Here is a 25,259-nt window from a genome sequence, read left to right as displayed (position 1 = left end):
GTGAATAGTAACAATAAGTGTAGCACTAGCCCTCTGAGATAGTTATATACTTTGTGTAATGAAAAACACTGTCTTCTCCTTGAGAAGGTCATGTGACTAGTGATGAAACGCGTCTGGTGGAGTTTTGTGACATCATCATACCGAAGCAGGAAGTTTATCCTGATCTCCCTGAGCCTAGCCACTGCAAATATCTAGATCAGTTTTAAGGGAGCCATCCATCCAATAAAGTGGCAACTGTTCTACCCAAGTGCACTATTAAATCTGACTGCTAGTTGATTGTTTTTTAAATAAAACATTGATTTTATGCAGTTCAGCACTATGTTGGCTTTTTTAATCCTTTGAGCATTACCTGCATGAAGATTACTGCACAATCAGAAGCAAGCCTCCCTTGGGCAGGAATAGAGTTGAGATCCCCTAGAAGCTGCTTGCCACTGGATAAATATCCCTAAGGGGAAGGCTTTTTTTAGACCTTTAACAGATCTGAATGTGAGGTGAGCCCGTATATTGGCTGATGGAGGGACACAAGGTGTTTGTCTACTAAGAATGAGTATCCACAGGAGAGCATTTAATTACAAGGACACTGTTCACTTGTAATGTTTTAATATAATGGTACTTTATACACCCAGTTTTATTGCCAGGAGGTGTCACCATCCCTTTTTTGTATCTATTATAATTGTCACAGCTTGTATGTGTTTATGCTACCATTATAGTTATTTTTACTTGGCTTTGAGTTATGCAGTTTTGGTAATTGGGGGATTCCCATCACTGTTGTATTTGTTCCTTTTTTGAAAATTAATACCATTATCCATTTTTTGCAATTATAACACTATTACACAACTTATATCACTATGACAGAGGGCTAGCACTACACTTATTCTTACTATTCACAATTTGTCAAATGTGGGAACACTTTTTTGTGTATAGAAGCAAGCCACATCCTTTTTACATGTATAATTGGATTTTATAGAGTTAGCCAATAGTAGCGTGGGGGAAGCAGACACGCAATGGCGTATGGAACGCCTCCATGTTGCCATATTGCATTGAGTTTTACAGAAAATTACTGCACTACAGATGGAATAGGAAATGTCATTTTTAATAGCATTCAATTACAATATGGCTTGTGTAGCAATTTTATATGCTATAAAAAGATGTTTTTTTGCTATTTTTTTCCCCACGAATGTGGAGTTACCCTGTAAAGAAAAATATCCAATAGAATAACTTTAGCTGTACTTCATGAATAGACACAATACTTGCAATGACGTTACTGATAAAGCTGCTTTTATATTGTTGAAAAAAATACAATAAACTTACATTATATGTTATCTCTCCAAATATCTCATCTGTCTCAGTGGATTCTTTGTAGTTCCGCACCACCTCAAGAAGGTCCCACTCTCCTTCAGTTACATGTGTGTTTATAATGTTATGAGACTCATGTGGCATTCTTGCAAAAGATATGTTTATATCCTGAGCTGGAAGATAATTTTACATTACTAATACTATTTCCGACTGTATAATGGGAAAGAGTTAAATAACTTGATGTTGATCGATGGAGACAAAGAATAACATTGTTAAACATCTTCCAATTAACACAATGGAGCAGATAGACAAAATAGGGGTGGTATGAAGACAACTTCAAATGCATCATAATGGCTCAAACAGATGTGATTCAAAAACAGTTAGACAAAATAAAGGAAATAAAGCACCTGGACTAGATGGTTTACGCCCACATATCTTCAATAAATTGAGCTCAGCTATTTCTATTAAAAAAATGTTTAGAGGCTATTTTTATTTTTACCAATGGAGTTAGGGAGGAAAAGTGGTTCTCATATTAAAAAATTAACTACAGCATCCTTCTTCAACCGGGGTGCCCGGGCACCCTGGGGTGCCTTGAGGTTTCTTCAAGGGTAGCTTGGAAAAATGCCTAAAAATGTATAAAATTTTTTATACACGCCAACAGGTGGATGAAGCCTGCCTTTTAGTTACACAAAGCCATGTGGTTTCATTATGCACCATTATGACTGATCATCCTAACAATCAATGATGCCATCAGTTGATAAGAAGAATGCCTGTTGCCTCCACAGCATCCTTGTTTGACCCTCCTCTGCCCCTCTCCCTCAGCATTGTAGTAACATTAGCTGACTGATGGAAAGAAATTGAGAGACAAGTTCAATGACAAGAAACATATGAATACTAGTCAGTACCAGTATGCAACAGTGTGTAACACGGTCCCCTAAAGGACTGCTTGGATTTACCTGCTCATCTGCACTGCCATGACCTGATGACGAGCTTCTCTCCTGAACAGTATCCAGTAGAATCATTTGAGGTGCTATTATAAGCATGAACTACTGCAGCGATATGATCCCCCCAATGCTGTTTCTTCTCTAATGGGAGGGATCCCAACATGTTCCACAGGGTTGATACGCTCAGGTTGTGGATCCCCTTGAGGATGATAAGGAGTAGTCCAGGATTTCTTTATGCTTAAGAGTACACATAATCTTCTGATCAGTTTGCTCTCAAAATCCCACCCTCGATCCGAATGCAGGCGCTGAAAAATGAAAAGAGATCTTCTCCACTAGAGTGTTTGCCACAGTACTAGCTTGTTGATCCCTAGTGGAAAAAGCTTGAGCATATCGGGTGAAATGATCTGTCACAACCAGGACATTACTTCGTCCATGAGTGACAGTAGCTTTCCACTTCCATACTCATGGAAGGCCAGTAGAATCGATCCCTGACCAGCTTGAAAGTTCTATCTGGGCCTAAGTGACCATGATCATCATGAAGAGTGGTCAACACAGTTAGACAATGTTTCTCAGGGAGGAACAGTTGACTCACACCTCCTGGTTCCTCAGACAGACCTCTTCAATATATGACCTCATCTTCCAACTTCATTCGCTCCCACACTCTATTGATTACTTTGGCCTCCTCGATGGGGCTATTCCCCAGTATCTGGGGGGTCTTGGGTAGATAACGATTTCCTTATCAGACTCCCCAATGGATCTTCCCATTGATGCTGTCTTATATCCTTTTTTTTCAGCTGAGGCAATTCTTGGCTGCGTGCTTGGGTCAAATCACAGTAATATTAGCGGTACTCCCGCGGGTGTGACTCCCACAGCTTCAGCCCCTATGGTTCCTCTGTGTTTATACTCTACTCCTTGACACATGGCCTGTATTCCTTCAAAAGGTAAATGGACCCAGACTCCCCAATGGATCTTCCCATTGATGCTGTCTTATATCCTTTTTTGTCAGCTGAGGCAATTCTTGGCTGCGTGCTTGGGTCAAATCACAGTAATATTAGCGGTACTCCCGCGGGTGTGACTCCCACAGCTTCGGCCCCTATGGTTCCTCTGTGTTTATACTCTACTCCTTGACACATGGCCTGTACTCCTTCGAAAGGTAAATGGACCCAACTCTTTGGGCCAGCCTTGATAGAGTAAGGCCTTCGGGAAAGAGTGTCAGTGTCTCTGTTTTCCACACCCGGTCAGTATTTCAAGCTGAGATGAAATTTGGGCAAAACTGCCATCCACCGATTCCCAGTGACATCTAACTTTGCAGTGGACAGTAGGTAAGTCAAAGGGTTGTTGTCAGTCTTCATCACAAAGGTAGCCCCGTAGAGATAGTTGTGTAGCCTATCTACCACAGCCCACTTGAGGGCCAGAAACTCCAAATTATGCACAGGGGGGTGAGGCTGCGACTCACACAGGCCACTGGGCGGAGTTTTCCCTCCGACTCTTGGTACAACATCCTCCATGGCCATCTCTGCTGGCATTCACATATAATTCATATGGTTTAGATGGATCAGCGTAGGCCAACACCAGTGCTTCAACCAGGCTCTCCTTCAGTTGTACAAAAGACCTTTCACACTTCGCTGTCAATTGTTCCTAGATAGACTCAGAAGGCTTCCTGGGGCCTCCCCTCTGGATTTTCTGCTGGTTCCTCTCTGTTTGCTTCTGTAACAGCTTGTTCAATGGCCATGCAATCTGTGAGAATTTCTTCACAAATCTTCTGTAGTAAGAGCAGAAACCCAAGAATGACCTCAACTTGGTGGCGGTATTTGGACGAGGCCAGGAAGTGACAGCCTCCAACTTTTGAGGGTCAGTTGCTATTCCTTCGGCTGACACCACATGCCCTAGGTACATGACTGAGGTCTGGTAGAACTGGCACTTCTATAAAGACAGCTTCCACCCCTCAGTGTGTAGTCACTGGGAAAATTTCTCCAACCGAGCTTCCTGCTCCTCCAACGTTCTGCCAAACACAATGCTATCATTGAGATAAACTAGCACTTCTACCAAGTTCATATCACCCACAGTGTTCTCCATCAGTCTCTGGAAAGTAGCAGGGGCCCCTGTTAATCCCTGTGGCAGTTGACCAAACTCGAAAAACCCTAGAGGGCTGAGGAAGGCCATCTTTTCTTGTCATCTGGATGCATGGGGAATCTGGAAATATCCACTCTCTAAATCCAGTACACTGAACCATTTGGCCCCTGATAAGCATTGTAGCGCTTCTCTTATGCAAGGGGTTGTGTACTTGTCTGGGATAATTCTTTGGTTTGGTAGTCAATGCATATCCTAAGGGACCCATTCTTCTTCCTCACTACCATGATAGGGGAGGCATAAGGGCTCCTGGACTCCTTGATGATCCCTGATCTCTTCAATTCAGCCAGCTGCTCTCGAAGATCCTCCAGATAACAAAAGGGGTCACCTGAAAAGGTTTATCTTTGGTCAGTTGAATTTGATGTTGAGCACTCCTGGCACAGCCCACATCAAAGTAATTCTTGGAGAACATTTTCTCCCATCGAGCTATCTGAGCTTTGATCCTCTAATCCCATGCAAAGGATAGATTTGGGAAGTGGATAGTTGTTCTTCTTCCATCTCCCTTCTGAACTACCTCATCTCCTGCCACTGGGGTGGCAGCATTCACTTTTCCAATCACCATGTGGGGCTTTAAGCTGATTGGGTGACTAGTGATGTTCCTCACGCTGACAGGAATTCACCCTCCATTTTTTAGTAAGGCCCGAGTGGGTACGATCTCCTGGACCAGTTCTATTCCAACCTCCTCCTCTGCTGAATCAGCTTCCAGCACCATCACGTAAGGCCCCCGGCTGGTCCCATGATAGCTTGACCGTGGCTTTCAGACAGGCCCTCTCCCCAGGCTGCAACACCTTCTCATGGGTATTTAATTGCCACAATCTTTCCACTGCTTCAGCAGGTGCCTTCTTCTCTTATAACACTCGCTGAAACGCCTGCCTCAGCTGAGGATGAATCTTCCCTACTCAAGCGCCCTCCAAAGCCAGGGGAGTGAGTAGTCTCCTTACAAGGTTGGTGTTGGTGCCTATCAATAAGGAATTTCGACCTGCCCATGGAGGTCAGGGACAGATGACAGCCAGCATATTGAAAGCCTCTGGTTTTTGTGCCATGGTAGGATCGAAGGTAATCTTGATGGGTATGTATCCATTGTATGGGCACTTCTGGGTCCCTATACCCCAAATCCCTAACTCCTCGAGCTTGCACAAAGGGATATACATCAAGTACTTGTGGTAAAAGTCTTGATACAGTAACATCACCTGAGCTCCAGTATCCAGTAGGGCTTGTGTATAGATGCCTTCTACATGTATCGAGACTATGGGGGAGGGCCCCACTAAGCTCTTTGGTAGGTCTCTCACAGGTGACCCTATAGTTTGTGCCCTAATCAACCTCCTAGGAGGTGGGGGGGTTGGTCTAACTACTCATTCAGTAAGGTGTGCATTGATTTCCTGCCTTACCCACTCTGAGGATTTTGTTTCTTTCGCTAGAGGTAAGGGGTAGAGGTAACAGATGACTTGTGTCCCCTCTTTTTCTTATCTGTTTTCTTGGCTTTGGAGTGCAGTTTCCCCTCGGAAATCTCAACTAGCTCCTTCACTGAGGTCCCCTGAAGTTTCCTGCCTGCTTTGGGAAAAGTAATTTTGTAATGCTCTCAGAACTTCTGTGAGTAATTGAGGGCTGATGCCAGACTTGGCTCGGAAGTGTCCAACCTCTCTGTACCAATAACATCTAGTCCCTTGTTCCTTGACCTTCGAGTCCCTTGTTCCTTGACCTTCGCTTGGGTCTCCATCAGTCGCATAAGAGCAGGATACATTTGGGTTTGGGCCTGAGCTACCTGGGCCATCAATTTGGTTGGCCCAAGTTCTGCTACAGGCTTATTAATGTCAGGATTATTAATGTCAGGAAGGGCCAATGCCACCGGTTCAGACTTAGTTCCACTATCCTCATCCAAGAAATCCATTTCCGCATGAACAGCTAGAGCCACCACTTTCTCTTTGTAATAGAGCCCAATTCTCTCGATCTTTTTCTTCTCTTATCAGTTCAGGATATGTGGGTACAACATGAATTCTCTTTGGTAGTAACTTTAATACAATAGGATGATTTGGCCAAGCCCCTTGCAGAACCTGGTCCAGCCAAGCCTGGTCAACATCTTTGGGGTCAATACTCCTGGTATTCGGTCAGACTCCCCTTCTGTTGATGAGTATGGTTGAATTTGTACATCAGGTCTGCGGTCGTTTTAACCCTCCCAAATACAGCATACAGAGCATCTATGTAGTCCATGGCGACAAAAGTTTTCTTGCCCATCCTCAGATTACAGCTCACATTAGCCGCTGGGCCTTGAAGGCTCTCACTAAGCCATTGTTGTTTTACAGCCTCTGGAACACTCCACTCTTCCATGGCCTGCAGGACCCAACTCATTCACATTTCAAACTCAACTTCCCCCACAGGAGATGGAAATTGCCCTGAGAAGAACCTAAGTCTTGGAATGGTTGGAATTTCCAGATCCATTCTTCACTAAGCTATCAACTAGTCAGCTCATATCCATGTAGAAAGAGAGAGGAGGAGCACTGGCCCCTTGAGAGTCAGCTCCCAAAGGTATGGGACCGTTCTCCTGAGTTCTGGTCAAGAGCTACCTCTCAGTCTGTTCTCCCCCCACTTTTATTGGGAACACTTTAGCAATCACCTCTTCAGCCAGATGTACTTCTTGCTCCAAAAAACACTTAGGTACCTCTTCCTGTCATTCTAGTAGTACCCTGACTTGATCCAACTCATATTTGGCTTCAGTTTTCACAATGTAAGCCCGGTGTCCTGGGACAAGAGCTCCTTCTGATCTTTCTCTCAGTATGCTTACTTCCCAAGATCTCCAGAATAGTGCTCTTCTCTGTTGGAGCTCCCCGACTCCTGCCCCAAGCAACTGCAGCCATTATTGTGGCTCTTGTCTAGGTTGGCTAAGGCCAGCTGCAGATAGCATTCCAGACGAGCCCCCACATGTAGCACTGCCTCCTAAGGGGCTGCTTGGATTTACCTGCTCATCTGCACTGCCATGACCTGATGTACATTCCAACCCACCTGACGCTCTGGGTTCAGACATCTTTGCACCACCTTAAAGCAATAAATCAGACAACTCTGTGCATTTATGTTCTGATAATGTTTACTAAAACATTTCAAATAAGATATTGTCGCAAAGAGGAGGTAAAAGATCTGCTGAGTTTTGGGCAACAGCGCCAATTCAGCAAATGAATTCCTCAGAATAACACAAGCCAAGATATTTGCAGGTAAAACAGTCTATTATATACACATGTATAGTGGAGTTCTGCTTGCACCTGACAGGATAAACTAAGTTAAATGGTTATACTGATACATTTCTAAAGGGGAAACCTTGGCCAGCCTATAAACCTTTAACTCTAATGAGAGGTCAGACTTAATGGCAATAGTATAAGGACCCTTGCAGCAATAATGATAGCTCAATAATTGTATCCAATAAGGTGTAATAGCAAGCAATAAGGTTTCTTAACCACTTTAGCCCGGAGGATTTTACCCCCTTCCTAACCAGAGCACTTTTTGCGATTCGGCACTGCAATGTTTTAACTGACAATTGCGCTGTCGTGCGATATTGTATCCAAACAAAATTAACGTCCTTTTTTCCCCACAAATAGATCTTTCTTTTGGTGGTATTTGATCACCTCTGTGGTTTTTATTTTTTGCGCTATAAACAAAAAAAGTGACAATTTTGAAAAAAAAAAAAAACTATACTTTTTACTTTTTAACTATAACAAATATCCCCCAAAAATATAAAAAAACAATTTTTTTCCTCAGTTTAGGCCGATATGTATTCTTCTACATATTTTTGGTAAAAAAAATCACAATAAGCGTTTAAATTTAAAGCGTCTACAAAATAGAGGATATTTTTATTTCATTTTTATTTTATTGGTAATGGCGGCGATCTGCAATTTTGTATCGGGACTGCGACATTATGGCGGACAGATCAGACACTTTTGACACTATTTTGGGACCATTGTCATTTATACAGTGATTAGAGATAAAAAAAATAGCCACTGATTACTGTATAAATGTCCCTGGCAGTGAAGGGGTTAACAATAAGGGGCGATCAAGGTGTTAAATGTTCCATAGGGAGGTGTTTCAGTGCTATAAAAATCATTGATTACTGTGTAAATGACACTGGCAGTGAAGGGGTTAACCACTAAGGGGCAGTGAAGGGGTTAAGTGTGTCCTAGGGAGTGATTATAACTGTGGGGGGCTGGGCTACAAGTGACACAACAGCGATCATTGCTCTCGATGACAGAGAGCAGTGATCTCTGTCCTGTCACTAGGCAGAACGGGGTTCTACCTCTCCATGGCATGATCACGGGCACCTGGCGGACATCGAGTCCACGGGACCCGCGGTCACGGAGACTGCGACGTCACGCAGGTGCCCTCAACACCGCTTCTTAAAGGGGACATACCTGTATGCCCTTTTGCCTACCAGTGCCATTCTGCCGACGTAAATCGACGTGCTCTGGTTGGCAAGCGGTTAAAATGGTAGAAGCTAAAAGTGTCTTTGCACAGTGTTCAAGATAAGTTCAGTAAAGTATTCCCAAGATAAAGATGTCTGTGCAAAGTGTCCCAGTGAAACCATGAGAAAAGGATTTATAAAGGTGGGCGATTGCCCTCTCACCAATGACCAAGCTGATTTAATGCCCCCTGGACAGTAGCTCCTGTAGGTACATGAATGCAGCGGATCTGCTGTATTGATCTCCCGATGTGAAGCTCAGAACACAGGTTGGCAGGCGACTGAAGTGGTGCTGGATGGATATCTGACAAACAGCAAACAGTGCTAGGCCCCTCTCATCTGGGTAGGAATGTGATACACTGCATGGTTGGCCGCGACCTCTCTCTCCATGCATGGAGCGGTCCATCTTGCGTCAGGTTCAGGAGGAAGAGATTGCAGGGTGGAGCTTTGGCTTCTTTTATAGTTCCTCCCAGAAATCCCTCTGATGGTAGAAAAGATCCCTGGGATATGTAGTCCAGGTGCAGAGTCATGTGAAGCACTTATCAGTCTGGGAAATTACTCATCCCACAATACCTTTAGGTTGGCTCACAAACATGATGTCAGTTGATAACACTGGGCACTAGAGGAACATGCGATGCATAGAAATACTGGGGGATCACTGTACTTTATAATTGTAGTCCACATTTCTACACAGCACAACCACATGGACCAAAGAAAGATGATATAGTCCATATAATAATTGCAGCTAAGGACCAGTCTGACCTAGACAGATCAGCAATGAAATTTATCTATGGCAATCATATTGCAAAGTCCATAAAAACATTCAATAATAGGTATATTGTCTCTCAAACACAATTGTGAGATGCAATCATTCTTGTGAAGAAAGTAAGCTCACATTTTTGTAAATATTTTATTCTATCTTTTCATGTGACAACACTGAAGAAATTACACTTTGTTACAATTTAAAGTGGTGAGTGTACAGCTTGTATAACAGTGTAAATTTGCTGCCCCCTCAAAAACACGCTGGCAACAAAAGTGAGTACACATCTAAGTGAAAATGTCCAAATTGGGCCCAATTAGCAATTTTCCCTCCATGGTGTCATGTGACTCATTAGTGTTGCAAGATTTCAAGTGTGAATGGGGAGCAGGTGTGTTAAATTTGGTGTTATCACTCTCACTCTCTCATACTGGTCACTGGAAATTCAACATGGCACCTCATGGCAAAGAACTCTGAGGATCTGAAAAAAATAATTGTTGCTCTACATAAAGATGGCATAGGCTATAAGAAGATTGCCAAGACCCTGAAACTGAGCTGCAGCATGGTGGCTGAGGCAGCGGTTTAACAGGACAGGTTACACTCAGAACAGGCCTCGCCATGGTTGACCGAAGAAGTTGAGTGCACGTGCTCAGAGTCATATCCAGAGATTGTTTTGGGGAAATAGACGTATGAGTGCTGCCAGCATTGCTGCTGAGATTGAAGGGGTGGGGGATCAGCCTGTCAGTGCTCAGACCATACGCGGTACACTGCATCAAATTGATCTGCATGGCTGTCGTCCCAGAAGGAAGCCTCTTCTAAATATGATGCACAAGAAAGCCCGCAAACAGTTTTGCTGAAGACAAGCAGACTAAGGGCATGGATTACTGGAACCATGTCCTGTGGTCTGATGAGACCAAGATAAACGTATTTGGTTCAGATTGTGTCAAGCGCATGTGGCTGCAACCAGGTGAGGAGCACAAAGACAAGTGTGTCTTGCCTATAGTCAAGCATGGTGGTGGGAGTATCATTGTCTGGAAATGCATGAGTGCCACCGGCACTGGGGAGCTACAGTTCATTGAGGGAACCATAAATGCCAACATGTACTGTGACATACTGAAGAGCATGATCCCCTCCCTTCAGATACTGGGCCACATGGCAGTATTCCAGCATGATAACAACCTTAAACGCACATCCAAGATGACCACTGCCTTGCTAAAGAATCTGAGGGTAAAGGTGATGGACTGGCCAAGCATGTCTCCAGATCTAAACCCTATTGAGCATCTGTGGGGTATCCTTAAACGGAAGGTGGAGGAGCGCAAGGTCTCTAACATCCACCAGCTCTGTGATGTCATCATGGAGGAGGGGAAGAGGACTCCAGTGACAACCTGTGAAGCTCTGGTGAACTCCATGCCCAAGAGGGTTAAGGCAGTGCTGGAAAATAATGGTGGCCACACAAAATATTGACACTTTGGGCCCAATTTGGACATTTTCACTTAGGGGTGTACTCATTTTTGTTGCCAGCGGTTTAGACATTAATGGCTGTGTGTTGAGTTATTTTGAGGAGACAGCAAATTTACACTGTTATACAAGCTGTACACTCACTACTTTACAATGTAGCCAAGTGTAATTTCTTCAGTGTTGTCGCATGAAAAGATATAATAAAATATTTATAAAAATGTGAGGGGTGTACTCACTTTTGGGAGATACTGTATATAGCAGGGATATGCAATTAGCGGACCTCCAGCTGTTGCAGAACTACAATTCCCATGAGGCATAGCAAGACTCCGACAGCCACAAGCTTGACACCCAGAGGCAGAGGCATGATGGGACTTGTAGTTTTGCAACAGCTGGAGGTCCGCTAATTGCATATCCCTGGTATATAGTATACTTTGAATTTCATAAAGCAATTAATCCAATTCCCAACAGATGTCTAATTTGTAAGCCAAGATCTGTAGGGTGAGAAAATGTCATTTGTAATTCGATAGAAAACTAACTTACCGTAAATAAGACCTGGCATGAAAATAGAAGGTCTGCTTTTTTCCTAGGACCCCACCCCTTGAATAAAAAACGCTAACACTCTGGTACTGTAACTGGTAACTCTGCAGTTCAGTGGTTGTATGCAACTTAGAGGTCTAAGCCTCTGTACACACAGTCGAACATTCCGACAACAAAATCCGCCAGATTTTTTCAGCCGGATTTTGGCCGAAACTGGTGTTGCATACACACGGTCGGACAAAGTTGTCGGAAAATCCGATCGTTCGGGAACGTGATGACGTTCGTTCGTTGCGACAGGACTATGTTGCGGCTAGTAGCCAATAGCTTTGGTTTTGTAAATTTATTCTGAGCATGCGTGGCACTTTGTCCGATCGGAATTCTCTACAAATGATCGGAAAAAGTCAGATCAGATTTTGTTGTTGGAAAATTTGAGATCCTGCTCTCAAATTTTTTCCGTCGGAAATTCTGTTGGAAAAAGTCTGATAGAGCCCATACACCAGGGATATGCAATTAGCGGACCTCCAGCTGTTGCAGAACAACAAATCCCATGAGGCATAGCAAGACTCTGACAGCCAAAAGCATGACACCCAGAGGCAGAAGCATGATGGGACTTGTAGTTTTGCAACAGCTGGAGGTCCGCTAATTGCATATCCCTGCCGTACACGATCAGATTTTCCGACAATATAATCCAATCGGACCTTTTCCGCTGGAATTTCCGACCGTGTGTACAGGGCATAAGACATAAAAAGGGGAAAATTCTGCATGACAGTTGGATGAAAACTTACCTGTGTGTAACCAACTGCTGAATGTTATGGAACAATTTGCAACATCAAATGGAAAATAGTAAACATCAAGCTTGCAGGCTGTTGTAATGTGTATGGGAATGTTGTTGATTACCCTACCATGGTAATTTACATACACATAAGGGACATCTGGAGAATCTTTAGAGCTTACTCTGGAAATAGAGAATAATTAAAATACAAATGGATCAAGCATGTTTCTTAAAATGTATACAGGTATAATGGTAGCACCGTATAGAAGTCTAGCATGAAATCAGCAGCAAAATGTTTACACATGAATTATTTGCAAAATAATGTTACAGTAAAACCTTGAATTGCAAGTAACTTGGTCTGCGAGTGTTTTACAAGGCGGTCAATTTTTTAAAATAAATTTTGACTTGATAAATGAGCAAGGTCTTACAATATGAGTAGCGTCACGTCACAACTGAGTATAAAAGAGAAGAGAGGTGTCTCTAAGGCCCCTTTCACACTGGGGCGGTTTTCAGGCGTTACAGTGCTAAAAATAGCGCCTGTGTAGCGCCTGAAAAAAACCGGCCCCTTTAACTCCAGTGTGAAAGCCGGAGGGCTTTCACACTGGGGCGGTGCGCTGGCAGGACAGTGAAAAAAGTCCTGCTAGCCGCATCTTTGGAGCGGTGAAGGAGCGGTGTATTCACCGCTCCTATACCGCTCCTACCCATTGAAATCAATGGGACAGCGCGGCAATACCGCCGGCAAAGCGCCGCTGCAGCGGCGCTTTGCGGGCGGGTTTAACCCTTTTTCGGCCGCTAGCGGGGGTTAAAACCACCCCGCTAGCGCCCGCAGAATAGCGGCGCTTTACCGCCGACGCCGCTCCCGCCCCAGTGTGAAAGCAGCCTAAGTGTAGCAATATGGTTACATTTAATGAAGGTACAACATTTAGGCTCGGTTCACACTGCCGAGACTTAGGATCTGACTTGTGAGACTCCAAATCGCGTAACATGTGAAATCCCGTTTTAGTCAATGAGAGCTGTCTTAAAGTGGTTGTAAACCCTTACAACACACTTTGACCTACAGGTAAAGATTAAGGCTTACCTGTAGGTCCAAGAAATATCTCCTAAACCTATACAGTTTAGGAGATATTTTTTCCCGAATACAGGCACTGCTGTCTACGGCGCATGCACCATAGACATCGGTGCGCAGGCGCACTGAGCGCGGGATTTTCAACTACGGAGCTGCCGTGCGTTTCGGCTCCCGTGCGCTTGCGCGGGAGTGACGTCATCGCGGCTTCGCCGAATGACAGCGGCGGAGCTGCGAGACCCCACCGAGAAGATGGATGTGCCGGACTACAGGGGACAGCGGTGACATCGCTGGCTCCTGTGTCAGGTAAGTGACACATAATGGACTACTATGCGATGCACAGTAGTCCATTATGCTTTACCTTTGCAGGGAATGAAAGAGGAAGTAAACTCATCAGGGTTTACTTCCTCTTTAATCAGCACTACTGAAGGTTCCTGTACTACTTCAAGGGGACCTCTATCCGACTTGTGTTCATAGACTTTAATGGAAGTCGCCTCCAAGTTGGATCCTCATCTTAATTGATGTGATTTGGATCCGACATTACAGGAAGATTACCCAGGCTTTCCCTGAAGCTGCCAAGAAGTTACATGGCATTCAGTGTATGATTATAAGGCTCAACTGATGGCGTTTATTTATACAAAGCCCTTTTGATTGGGGTCTTTAAGTAAAGATAAATGAAACTGCAAATACAGCACTTTTTTGTTACATGTGTGCCCACCATTATTTGCACATAAGATGATTGATTTATACATGATTGATTGCAGATATTGGTTCCACTGTTATATGTTTTTTATATTGATATCAAGTGAGCTGTATGTATACATAAAGGGCATTCCAATATTTTAGGTGGTTTAAGAATAGATTTATTATAGCTAGGGATTACTAGCATTGTAGCAACATTTCACCAGGAAGGTTTTTTAATTCCTATGTCTGATCGCCGCATCTTCAGCACCTTGGCCAGCTCCACAGAATAATGCCAAGGCTCCTAAACTGTTCAAGCTAGTTTTATTTTTTGGGGATCTGATATCCATGGAAAGGAATTTTGAGTTTAAACAAATTAAAACTCATTTGTGGAGTAACAAGAAAGACTTCCAAACTCTCATTACTCCTTGTTAAAAATAATCAGAAGTCAATTTCACTGCTATTTACACCGTGGATTGATATCCAACTATTTACCTACAATGGTGCTCATAAAAAAAAAAAAAACGAATATTATGGTCACACAAGATATTAAAGTTTATCAGAAGAAGAGCCCCTTCTACTGAAATGCATAATTTTAGTCTCTAGTAAAATCTGGGAGTTGAGGAAAGGAGGATCCATCTTTGTATATAGTTGGACCCTATGCAGGTGTTTGCAGTAATATTGTATTCATCGGATAATATTGTTAAAATGGGTAGGTAAATTGTACATTATTCATTTAAAATGTTCTTGTATTCAATTAAGTTTGTAAAGTAGTACAACTGAACAACTTAGGACTATGCATGCAATATTGTATCCCTAAGAGCCGGTTCACACTGCGGGCGATGCGAGGCGACACGACTCGCCTCGCCTCGCTCTCGCAAGTCGCCCCCGTTCTGTACAATGGAACCGTTCTGAGAGGAGCGACTCGAGTCGCTCCGACTCAGAAAAAAGGTTCCTGTACTACTTCTGGGCGACCTCGGGGCGACTTGCATTGACTTCTATACAGAAGTCATCTGCAAGTTGCCGCTGAGGTCGCGGCAGGTCGCAGCGAGGCAAGTCGGTGTCGCCTCGCCTCGCCTGCAGTGTGAACCGGCCCTTACTGTATAGGAAAGTAGGTACAGTAGGTACAGTAATACAGAATTCAATTTAAACTCCAGCTGCCACCTCTTTAAAGTATTGTGATCTGTCATCCACTCCCCTTCTCATGTACAATGCAGGGTTAATAGTCATGAGCTGCAGATGATGATTACCTAGAGACCAACTACAACCTGGGGCTTGGAGCATGGGATAGTTTAACCACTTGCTTACTGGGCACTTAAACCCCCCTCAGTCCCAGACCAATTTTCAGCTTTCAGCGCTGATGCATTTTGAATGACAATTGCGCGGCCATATAACACCGTAACCAAAGGAAATTTTTATCATTTTTTTCCCACAAATAGAGCTTTCTTTTGGTGGTATTTAATTACAGCTGGGAGTTTTATTTTTTGCTAAACATAATAAAAGAAATAAAAAAATCATGTTTCATAGTTTGTTATAAAATTTTGCAAACAGGTCATTTTTCTCCTTCATTGAAATGCGCTGATGAGGCAGCACTGGTGGGCACTGATAGGCTGCACTGGTGGGCACTGATAGGCACAGTTAAGGCGGCACTAATAGGCACAGATAAGGTAGCACCGATAGGCACAGATAAGGCAGTACTGATGGGCACAGATAAGGCGGCAAAGATAAGATGGCACTGATGGGTGGCACGGATGGGTGGCACGGATGGGTGGCACTAAGGGGCACTGATAGGTACCACTGATAGGTGGCTCTGATAGGTGGCACTGCTGGGCACTGATGGGCAGCACTGATGGGCACTGGTGGGCACTGGTAGATGACACTGATGGGCACAGATATGTGGCACTGGGGTGCAGCACTGTTGTTGAGGCAGATTGTGGGCACTGATAGGTGGCACTGTGGGCACTGATAGGTGGCGTTGTGGGTACTGATGGGTGGCACTGTGGGCACTGATTTGTGGGTACTGATGAGCTGGCCGTGATCGGGACTGAAGTCCCTCTCATGGCCACCGGTGATCGGCTTTTTTTTACCGATTACCGGCTCTGTTGTGTCACATGATCAGCTGTCATTGGCTGACAGCTGATCACGTGGTAAGGGGTCGGGATCGACCCCTTGCTCCGATCCGTGATCAGGCGAGTCTCATAGACTCGCTGATCACAGAGCGCGCCGTACGCACCCCTCAGGGGGCACGCAGGCCGCTCGTGCATGGGACAACGTCAATAGACGTAGTCCCTGGAAAAGCAGGTCCGCGCTGTAGCCATCATTCGGCTATAGCGTGGATCTCTAGTGGTTAAGTAATCAACATTATCCCTGCACCCCCAGACTAAATGACATTTAAATGTTGCAGTGCGTTGGGCCCACTGCAAGGTTAGATTTCATCCCTGAGTTCAGCTTTAGGGTCACTGAACTGCTTAATGGATTTTAATACCATTAAAAACCTATTACGGAGATTTGTTTATGAAATAGTACACCAAATCTAGCCTACAAATTTACAGGCATTATGAGGAGGGTGCAAATCAGCTGGGAGTAAAGATGGGCAAAAAGTTGGAGGAGTTTTAAACTAGGCGACGGGGGGGGGGGGGCAGAGGTAGAGATAGTCAGCGCGGAACATATTCCAGAGGGTAGTATTGGGGGCATTAGTGGTAGGTTGACTAAGGCCCCATTCACATCTGAGCATTTTGTAGCTTGAAGCCTGAAGCTACAAAAAGCAGGAGGGGAAAAAATCAATTATTCTCTATGGAGATGGTTCAAATCTCCACTCCAAAATGGCTGCAGCCAGAAGCTACAAAACACCTGAAGCTCAAACAAGTTCTGGAACCTTTTTTAGGCAGACTTTGGCATTTTTCTTCTTTTTACATTGGTCACCTTTTGCCCTGCACAAAATCTGTAAAAAAAACGCTGCAAAATTGTGGTAAAAAATGCCGCAAAATTGTGTGATTTTCTGCCTGAAAACACTACGCTTAGGAGAGCATGGGGCCTAAAGCACATAAACCCAAGGTAAGTATAGTAACAAGTCCTAGTTGCATTCTCAGAACACCCAATAAGAGGATAGTATCCGACCAGTCTAAACTACGTGGCATGTTCACCAATGCCAGGAGCCTGGCGGACAAGATGGGTGAAATAGAGATACTGTTGTACAAGGAGGATTTGGATTTTGTGGGTATTTGAGAGACCTGGTTCAACAGCTCTCATGATTGGCTGGCAACCATTCAAGGATATACCCTTTATCGCAGAGGTATGCCTATATTTCAAGAATAATGTACAAGTAAATGTTTACGAGGACATCACTAAGGGAGATAAGGAGGAGGTGGAATCCTTATAGGTAGAACTCCAAAGGATAACACTGGGAGCATGCTATAGGCACCCTAACCTGAGCAGCAAGGATGGGAAGTGTTATAATGGGGGATTTTAATTATTCAGACATAGACTGGGCGGAAGGGAACAACGCATACGGGGAAATTTAGGAAACAGCAGTCACAGGTTAATTGGCTTCAGTATAAATCACACAAGTAGGAAACATAAGGGGAATACAAAGACACTGACTTTCAAAAAAGCCAACTTCCCTAAACTACGAACCTTGCTAGAAGGCATGAATTGGGATAAAATCTTAGGAATAAAGCACACAGAGGAGAGATGGGTTTGCTTTAAGAGCATATTAAATAAGGGCATTAGCCAATGCATCCCATTGGGTAATACATTTAAAAGAGCGAACAAAAGTCCTGGATGGCTTAACTCAAATGTAAAAATGCATGTAAAGGAGAAGGCCTTCAAAAAATACTAGGTTGAAGGACCATCATCAGCATTCAGACTTTATAAAGAATGCAATAAGAAATGTAAGGGTGCAATTAGGGTGGCTAAGATAGAACATGAATGTAGCATAGCAGAGGAGAGCAAACAAATCCCAAGAAATTATTTAAGTATGTAAACAGTAAAAAAGGGAGGGCAGACCATATTGCCATAAAGAATGAGGAGGGATGTCTGGTTACAAAGGATGGGGAGATGGCAAAGGCATTGAATTTATTCTTCTCCTCAGTCTTCACGAGGGAATCGGGGACTTCAGTAACCAAAACTGCAATTTTATCCTCATGACACCTCACAAGAAGTACCTCCATGGTTAACAGAGGACAGAATTAAAATTAGACTTAGGAAACTTAACATTAATAAATCATGGGGACCAGATGGCTTACATCTGAGGGTACTTAAGGAACTCAGTCAAGTAATTGCCAGACCATTGTTACTAATTTTTACTGACAGTCTACTGATTGGAATGGTACCAGCTGATTGGCGAAAAGCCAACGTAGTACCAATATTTAAAAAGGGACCAAAATTCATCCCTGGGAATTACAGACCAGTTAGCCTAACATCAATAGTATGCAAGCTCTTGGAGGGGATGAAAAGGGTCTATATACGATTTTAGTATTAGTATTAATATTTTAGTAGTGAGAATGGTATCATTAGCAGTAATCAGCATGGATTCATGAAGAATGATTCTTGCCAAACCAATCTATTAACCTTCTATGAGGAGGTGAGTAGCCATCTAGATAAAGGAAGGCCCGTAGACACAGTCCTGGGGATGCTGGGACTATGACGTCATAAGGGGTGGGGGTCACCATGGGACATCACCCAGTGGCCCCACCCCTTATGCCTATATAAGTCGCCACGTACAATGTCCATGGCATTACAGCAGGAGAGAGTGTCATGTCAACATCGGAAGAACAGGAGAAGGAAGAAGAAGAAGACGGTGACGACAACGACGACGAAGATGAAGGAGAAAGCCGGGCTCCCCTGCTAGAAAAAGAGCAGCAAAAGAGCAGAAGATAGCGGAGGAGCCCGGCGAGAAGAACCGGAAAGCACGGAGAAGTTGGAAGAAAACCCCCCCGAAGTCCAAAGAAGACCCCTGGATGGCGACGACGACAAAGGAAGCGGAAAGCGCAGAGAAGACCCCCGAAGCTGCCTAATAAACTACTTTAAAAACCTGTGTAGTGTTTTTTTTTTATGAATGAATGAATGAATGAAATACTTATATAGCGCACAATGCGAACTGAATCGCCTCTAGGCCTCTAGATTATTGACACTTTTTCCCCCAGGTGAATGGGTAAGGGTACGATGTACACCATACTCATTCACATAGGGTGGGGGGCCGGGATCTGGGAGCCCCCTTATTAAAGGGGCTCCCGTATTCCGATAAGCCCCGCCCGCAGACCCCGACAACCAACGGCCAGGGTTGTCGGGAAGAGGCCCTTGTCCTCATCAACATGGGGACAAGGTGCTTTGGGCTGGGGGGGCCGCAAGGTGCCCCCCCTTCCCCAAAGCACCCACCCCCCCACGTTGAGGGCATGTGGCCTGGCACAGTTCAGGAGGGGGGGTGCTCACTCATCCCCACCCCCTTTCCTGACCAGCCAGGCTGCGTGCTCAGATAAGGGTCTGGTATGGACCTTGGGGGGTACCCCTACACCATTTTTCAGTGTAGGGGTTACACTTAAAACCCATACCAGGCGACAGGGCTCGCAAAGTGTCAATCTCGCCGATGGAGGCGGCGACATTGACTTACTTCTCTAGTCCCATCGTACCTGAAGTCACGTTAAAAATGAATGGACTTTAGTCCATGTGTGGGCAAGTCCGTTCATTTGGAAAGTCTGGCGGACTAGCATACAGACGAGCGGATTGTCCACTCAAATGCCGATTCCGGCAGACAATTTTGAGTCAAGTCTTCTTACTAAGTCCGCCGGACTTTTGGGAACAAAAAGTCCACTGGAGTCCACACACGATCGAATTGTCCAGCGGACTCTGGTCCGCCGGATAGTCCGATCATGTGTACGCGGCATTAGAAAAGCACCTGAACGACCACAACATACAGGGATATACAATGTACAGTAATACAGATAAATAATCTCACACATAGGTTGGACTTGATGGACTTGTGTCTTTTTTCAACCTCACCTACTATGTAGCTATATGTAACAGGCATGAAGAAGTGAGGGAAAATCAGTAACATGTATATATTTTTTTGTTTTGTTTTTTTTTGTTTTTTGCATGTTCAGATGTTTTTTGTTTCATATTACCCTGATAGTTGCGCCTTTACTTGTATATTGAGACACGGGACTTAGGGCTTCGGAGAGATAAGTAAACACTACAGATAGATATGCCTGGGTCATATTTTATGAATGGGGCTTGCATCCACTTTAAGCTTTGACAATAAAACCTGGAAGCTGATTGATTTGTATGCAGAGCTGCACCAGATTTTGCACTCTACAGGTTTAGTAAATCAACTCCTATGCATTCATTTACTTTAACATTATCATTAGTCTCATTTCTTTTTTTAAACACTATGCCCTCACATTACAAAAGTTAAGTAATCGTACTTACGCTTCTTCAATCATAATGTCTGGAAGCCATATTGATTGTGTGGGAATGGAAATGCGAGTCAAGTTGTCAAACTTGGTTGGATCCCACTGAAGAAACTCATCCACCCAAGACTGTACAAAAAAAAAGTTTATTTTGACAGCAGACACATGCCGTTATTAAAAGAAACCCCATCATATGCCTTAGGATTTAAAACTGTCAGGTCCCTGCAATTGAAGACAGGATATACTTACCTTTCCAGTGGCCCATGTCTCCTACCTCCCCTCTATATCAACACAGCAGCCTCTGACAACCTCTTCCGCAATTGACACTTCTTAGAAAGGCCCCCTGCCGTGCAGTGTTGTTCTTTTCTCTTACCTCTACATCGCTGTAGAGTCATATTGTGTTGTAGGTGATGTAGGTGTCAGAGAAAAGAAACTGTTTATGATGATAGACATATTATATATAAATGTGCAGCTCTAACTAAAAAAGAACGGCCATAATAAATAGGAATGTATACAGACAAAACATTAATGTTAGAGTAAACAATAAACATCTGAAAACATCAATGAGTGTATAAAATAAAATTCACACTGTGATAATGAATAAGTGAAAATAATCCACGTATAAAATACTGAGATGTGATGTTGATCCAGGTTGATGGATATCAACTTCCAGACATAAATAAAAAAACAAATGTAAAGAGAAGATAATGGGAGAAGCCACCACCAACATAAGAGAGGCATACCAGAGCTAATGGACTCAATGAGTCATCAAGACTTGTGGTGACAACGCACCAGTACACAGGGACTTCCACGTCTGGGGATGTTGACACAGGATGATTATGTTCACGCTGTCCCTCAGGATGCAACCATAAATGAAATCAAAATTCCACATAGTATGAATCCGCATAACAAGGAAATGTATTTAAAATTGGAGGAACACTCATATTGGGACGAGCCTGCTGATGCCATTGCGTTAACCTTCAGTCTTTTTACAAGGGCTTTTTTATCTACTTTTTTATCGGGGGCATGGCCTGGACATGGCTGAGTAAGGTTGCAATTTTGTTGAGCTCCCGGCCTCCCCTTACCTACCACAGCCTTACATTCTACTATCACAGGAATGTGCTCATCAAAAAGGCACAGGACAAGAGCAACGACTAGGGGGAACAACTCCAATCTCCCCAGGAATGATATCCAGCACTTCTTCTCGCAATTACAGCAGATATCCCTGAGCGCCATGATGGCTACTGCATGTGGTTTGCCCCCGGAGGCCCAGACCTCCTACTCACATCCTCCATCCCCCAGGTCATCAGCTCCCACAGCCCTCCTCATAGGGACACCGGCGGCTTTCCGGGCTGACTCGCCGGTCCCCCAGCAAACCCCGGGGTCTGGTCAGTTAGACCAAGACATTCATTCCCTATTGCAGGCTCTTCCCACTAAAACGGAGATAGAGGCTCTTATTCTCTGGATAGAGGAGACGCACCGGAGAGATCTGCATGGAGTGCGTGAGGAGGTGCAGGGTCTCTCAGACAGGGTGACCTCCGGAGAAACATCTCTCTCATCCCTGACACAGAGAGTGATAGACTTAGAACAGTCTCAAGCTGCACATTTAGATGCCTCTATTGAACTACAATTGCACCTGGAAGATATTGAAGACCGCAGCCGCAGGAACAATCTGCGGCTCTGCAGCATTCCGGAGGCCACGGGTGCGGAAGATCTGAGGGCTATGGTCACTGCTATTTTTCACAAGCTGCTAGACCCCACTCCACCCTTGCTGGAACTTGATAGAGTGCACAGGGCATTGGGATAGAGGTCTGCCGACCCCGAACGTCTGCGGGATGTGATATGCCGGTTACAACGCTATACTCAGAAAGAGGAGAAGTGATAGGGCTCAGATTAAAATCTTACCAGACCTGTCAAGGCCTTGTGCTGCAGAGCTCTCCTCTGCCCAGTACTAGAGCTGGTGATAAGGCATGACTGCACATATCGATGGGGGTACACGTTAGCCGTCCTGATTAAGAAGGACTCGTCCTCCTTCAGGCTTCGCACAACAGCGGATTTGCCAGTACTGTTTTCTTTTTTGGGCACACCCCCCATTCAAGTTCCAGACTGGCTACATTATCTTCCGAGATCCTCTGGAGGCTTGGGTACTTTTGGATCCTGGGGTCCCCTGCCTGCACGTCCACAGAGAGGGAGGAGGAGATCCCGAGCGTCCTCCCCTGATCAACGTGAAACCTGAATGAGCCGGTGCCCTTTGTGAGCTGTCCCCCCTCCTTCTCTACACTTTAGGCTCACACGTAACTGTGCCCCGTCTGTCTGCCGGATTGTTGCGGCTTTTTCTGGTGCAGGGTCTCCACCGGTGTGACAGTCTTTCCCCCCACCTACTTCTGAGATGACCTTGGCGGCCAGTGGAATCCCCTGCATGATCTGTATAGAAATGTCCGGAGCCGTGGTCCTTTCCCAACTTCCCGCTTCTCTACAACCCGCCTGATGGCCCTGCTTCCCATCATCCCTTTCCACGCTGGTGCTCCTTTGGCTGTACTGAAGAGGAAAGATTGCGGCTGCAGAACATGTGACTCACAACATATCTACTGTCATAATGGCAGCTGGGAGTGAGGCTCCTCTGGACAGATCAGCCTGGAAGCAGTAAGTAAGAACCTGGCTGGCAGTATGAGGGAAACACTGCAATAATGAGGAATAGATGCCTACTCTCCCCCTGCAGTTCATCTTGGCCTCTTCTTTTCCCCCTGGGGGTGGGGGAGAGGGGCAAACCATGAGGAACTGCCTATCTTGCACCCAGTCTACATGTGTACATTGTCTGGGGTTGGTACCAGGTGGGGGTGTTGCTGATGTGGGAGGGTACGGGATATGCGGGAGGGGGGGGATAGGCCCCTTGGCTGGACACTAGCACCAAAACCCAGGGTCAGCCAGATGCAGTGTTTTTTCTTTTTTGTTTTGTTTAATTACAACAGTTTTAGGCTGTAGCCACATGGAGTGGGGTGGAATGGGGTGAACTTGGATGGTGGGGCCTGGACATAACCAACACGTAGATGACTAGAGGTCTAGGGGGGATCCAGGCTCACATTGGTACCATTGCTCTTATTTCCATTTTTTCTTTTCCTAGCGGAATCAAAATACTTGTTAAATGTAAATTCACTTATGTTACATTATAGCTATATTGTTTCCTGTGTTATGATGTTTTTTGCTGACCATCTATTATTGCTGTGGTGGGTGGGGAGCGGGCAGGGGGCTCCCTCCTTGGTCCTGTCTAGCCTCTCTCCCAAGTAGGTTTGCGCTCATTCCCCAGCGATTTGTTGGAGAGTGTTTTGGCAATACTTTGCCCCTTTTATAAGTTACTTTTGGCTGCTGTACTCTTAGAGCCCGTTCACACTGAGGCAGCACGACTTGCAGCGCGACTGCCTCAGGCGACCAGGATCCGACTTTAGCGGCGGCTTGTGAAATGACTTCTGTATAGAAGTCAATGCAAGTCGCCCCAAAAGTCATACAGGAACCTTTTTCTAAGTCGGAGCGACTTGAGTCTCTCCGATTATAACGGTTCCATTGCATAGAGCAGGACGCGACTTGTCAGGCGGCTAAGTCGCCTGACGGGTCGCCCCTGTGTGAACCAGCCCTTACACAGCCGCCTAGCTCTTTTCTATTTTTCTCATCTTCTCCACTAATATTTTCTGATCTCCAACACCTTTGTCTCGTTTCTTTCTATTCCTCCCTTCTTTCCCTTTCCACCCCCCTTCCTATGCTATCCCCAACCTTCCCTACTCCTCGCCATGGAGGTCCTGGATGTGATCTCGCTGAACGTTAAAGGCCTCAAAACGCCAGAGAAAAGGCGGATACTCCTAAAGATCTACACCGTCTTAAATCGGATGTAGCCTTTATACAGGAGACACATTTCAGAGACAATAAATTGCCTATTCTTAAGAGCCACGCGTTCCCGGCAGTTTATCATTCCACTAAGCAGTCGGCTAAGTCGAGGGGGGTGTCCATCCTCCTCTCGGGGAGGATACCATGGACCTTTGTAGACTCAATGGCAGATACTGGAGGCCGTTTCCTGTTTGTGAGGGGAAAGGTGAGTGATGCCAAGATTACGTTGGCCAATCTGTACACCCCCAATGATCACCAAGAGGTGTTCTTGAGTAAGACGCTTAAAAGACTGACCAACTTCTCAGAGGGCCACCTTATTGTAGGGGGAGACCTGAATGTCCCATTGGCCCCAACAGTTGACACATCCTCTGGACTGTCATCAGTGTCCTGCGCCTCCCATAACCGCGTTATACAATCCCTACACAACTGCCAACTGATTGATGTTTGGCACCTCCTTCACCCCGCGGAAAAAGACTTCACCTTCTACTCCCTTCCACACAAGACCTACTCCTGCATTGACTACTTCCTCATCCCTCATGTCCAATTACATGCAGTACGTGCTTCCATGATAGGCTCCATTACCCGGTCCGACCACGCCCTGATATTTCTATCATATGCATTACATGACCCCTGATGACCAGGACCAATCAATGGAGATTAAATGAAAGCCTCCTGTAAGACAAGGAGGTCCTAACGGACATAATTAAAGAACTGGGCTGGTACTTCAGCACCAATGACACTCCTGACTGTGACCCTGGGATTATCTGGGAGGCGCACATGGCGGTTATTCGAGGGGTGCTGATAAAGCACGGATCCAGAATTAAACAGAAGCATACCGAACAGCTTAGGGCACTTCTTGCGGAGCTTACCGCACTGGAGAGCCGCCACAAAAGGGTACAATCC

General features: G+C 45.0%; 1 protein-coding gene across 1 annotated transcript in view; it reads right to left on the bottom strand.

The window, feature by feature from the left end:
• Positions 1-25,259, bottom strand: part of LOC143933012 (5-hydroxytryptamine receptor 3A-like) — a 55,815-nt gene that overhangs the window by 11,138 nt on the left and 19,418 nt on the right. The window contains exons 3-5 of the mRNA XM_077455928.1: positions 20,500-20,609; positions 12,346-12,515; positions 1,312-1,469 (exon numbers count right to left, since the gene is read on the bottom strand). Coding sequence (XP_077312054.1) covers positions 1,312-1,469; positions 12,346-12,515; positions 20,500-20,609 — 438 coding nt within the window. The remainder of the gene's footprint in view (positions 1-1,311; positions 1,470-12,345; positions 12,516-20,499; positions 20,610-25,259) is intronic.

The sequence above is a fragment of the Lithobates pipiens genome, unplaced genomic scaffold (genome assembly GCF_037356315.1).
Source record: "Lithobates pipiens isolate NorthernLeopardFrog02 unplaced genomic scaffold, aLitPip1_a1.2 Scaffold_27, whole genome shotgun sequence".
In the NCBI taxonomy this organism is placed as follows: Eukaryota; Metazoa; Chordata; class Amphibia; order Anura; family Ranidae; genus Lithobates; species Lithobates pipiens.
The sequence above is the reverse complement of the archived record's forward strand: the minus strand, read 5'-3'. Positions and strand labels throughout refer to the sequence as shown.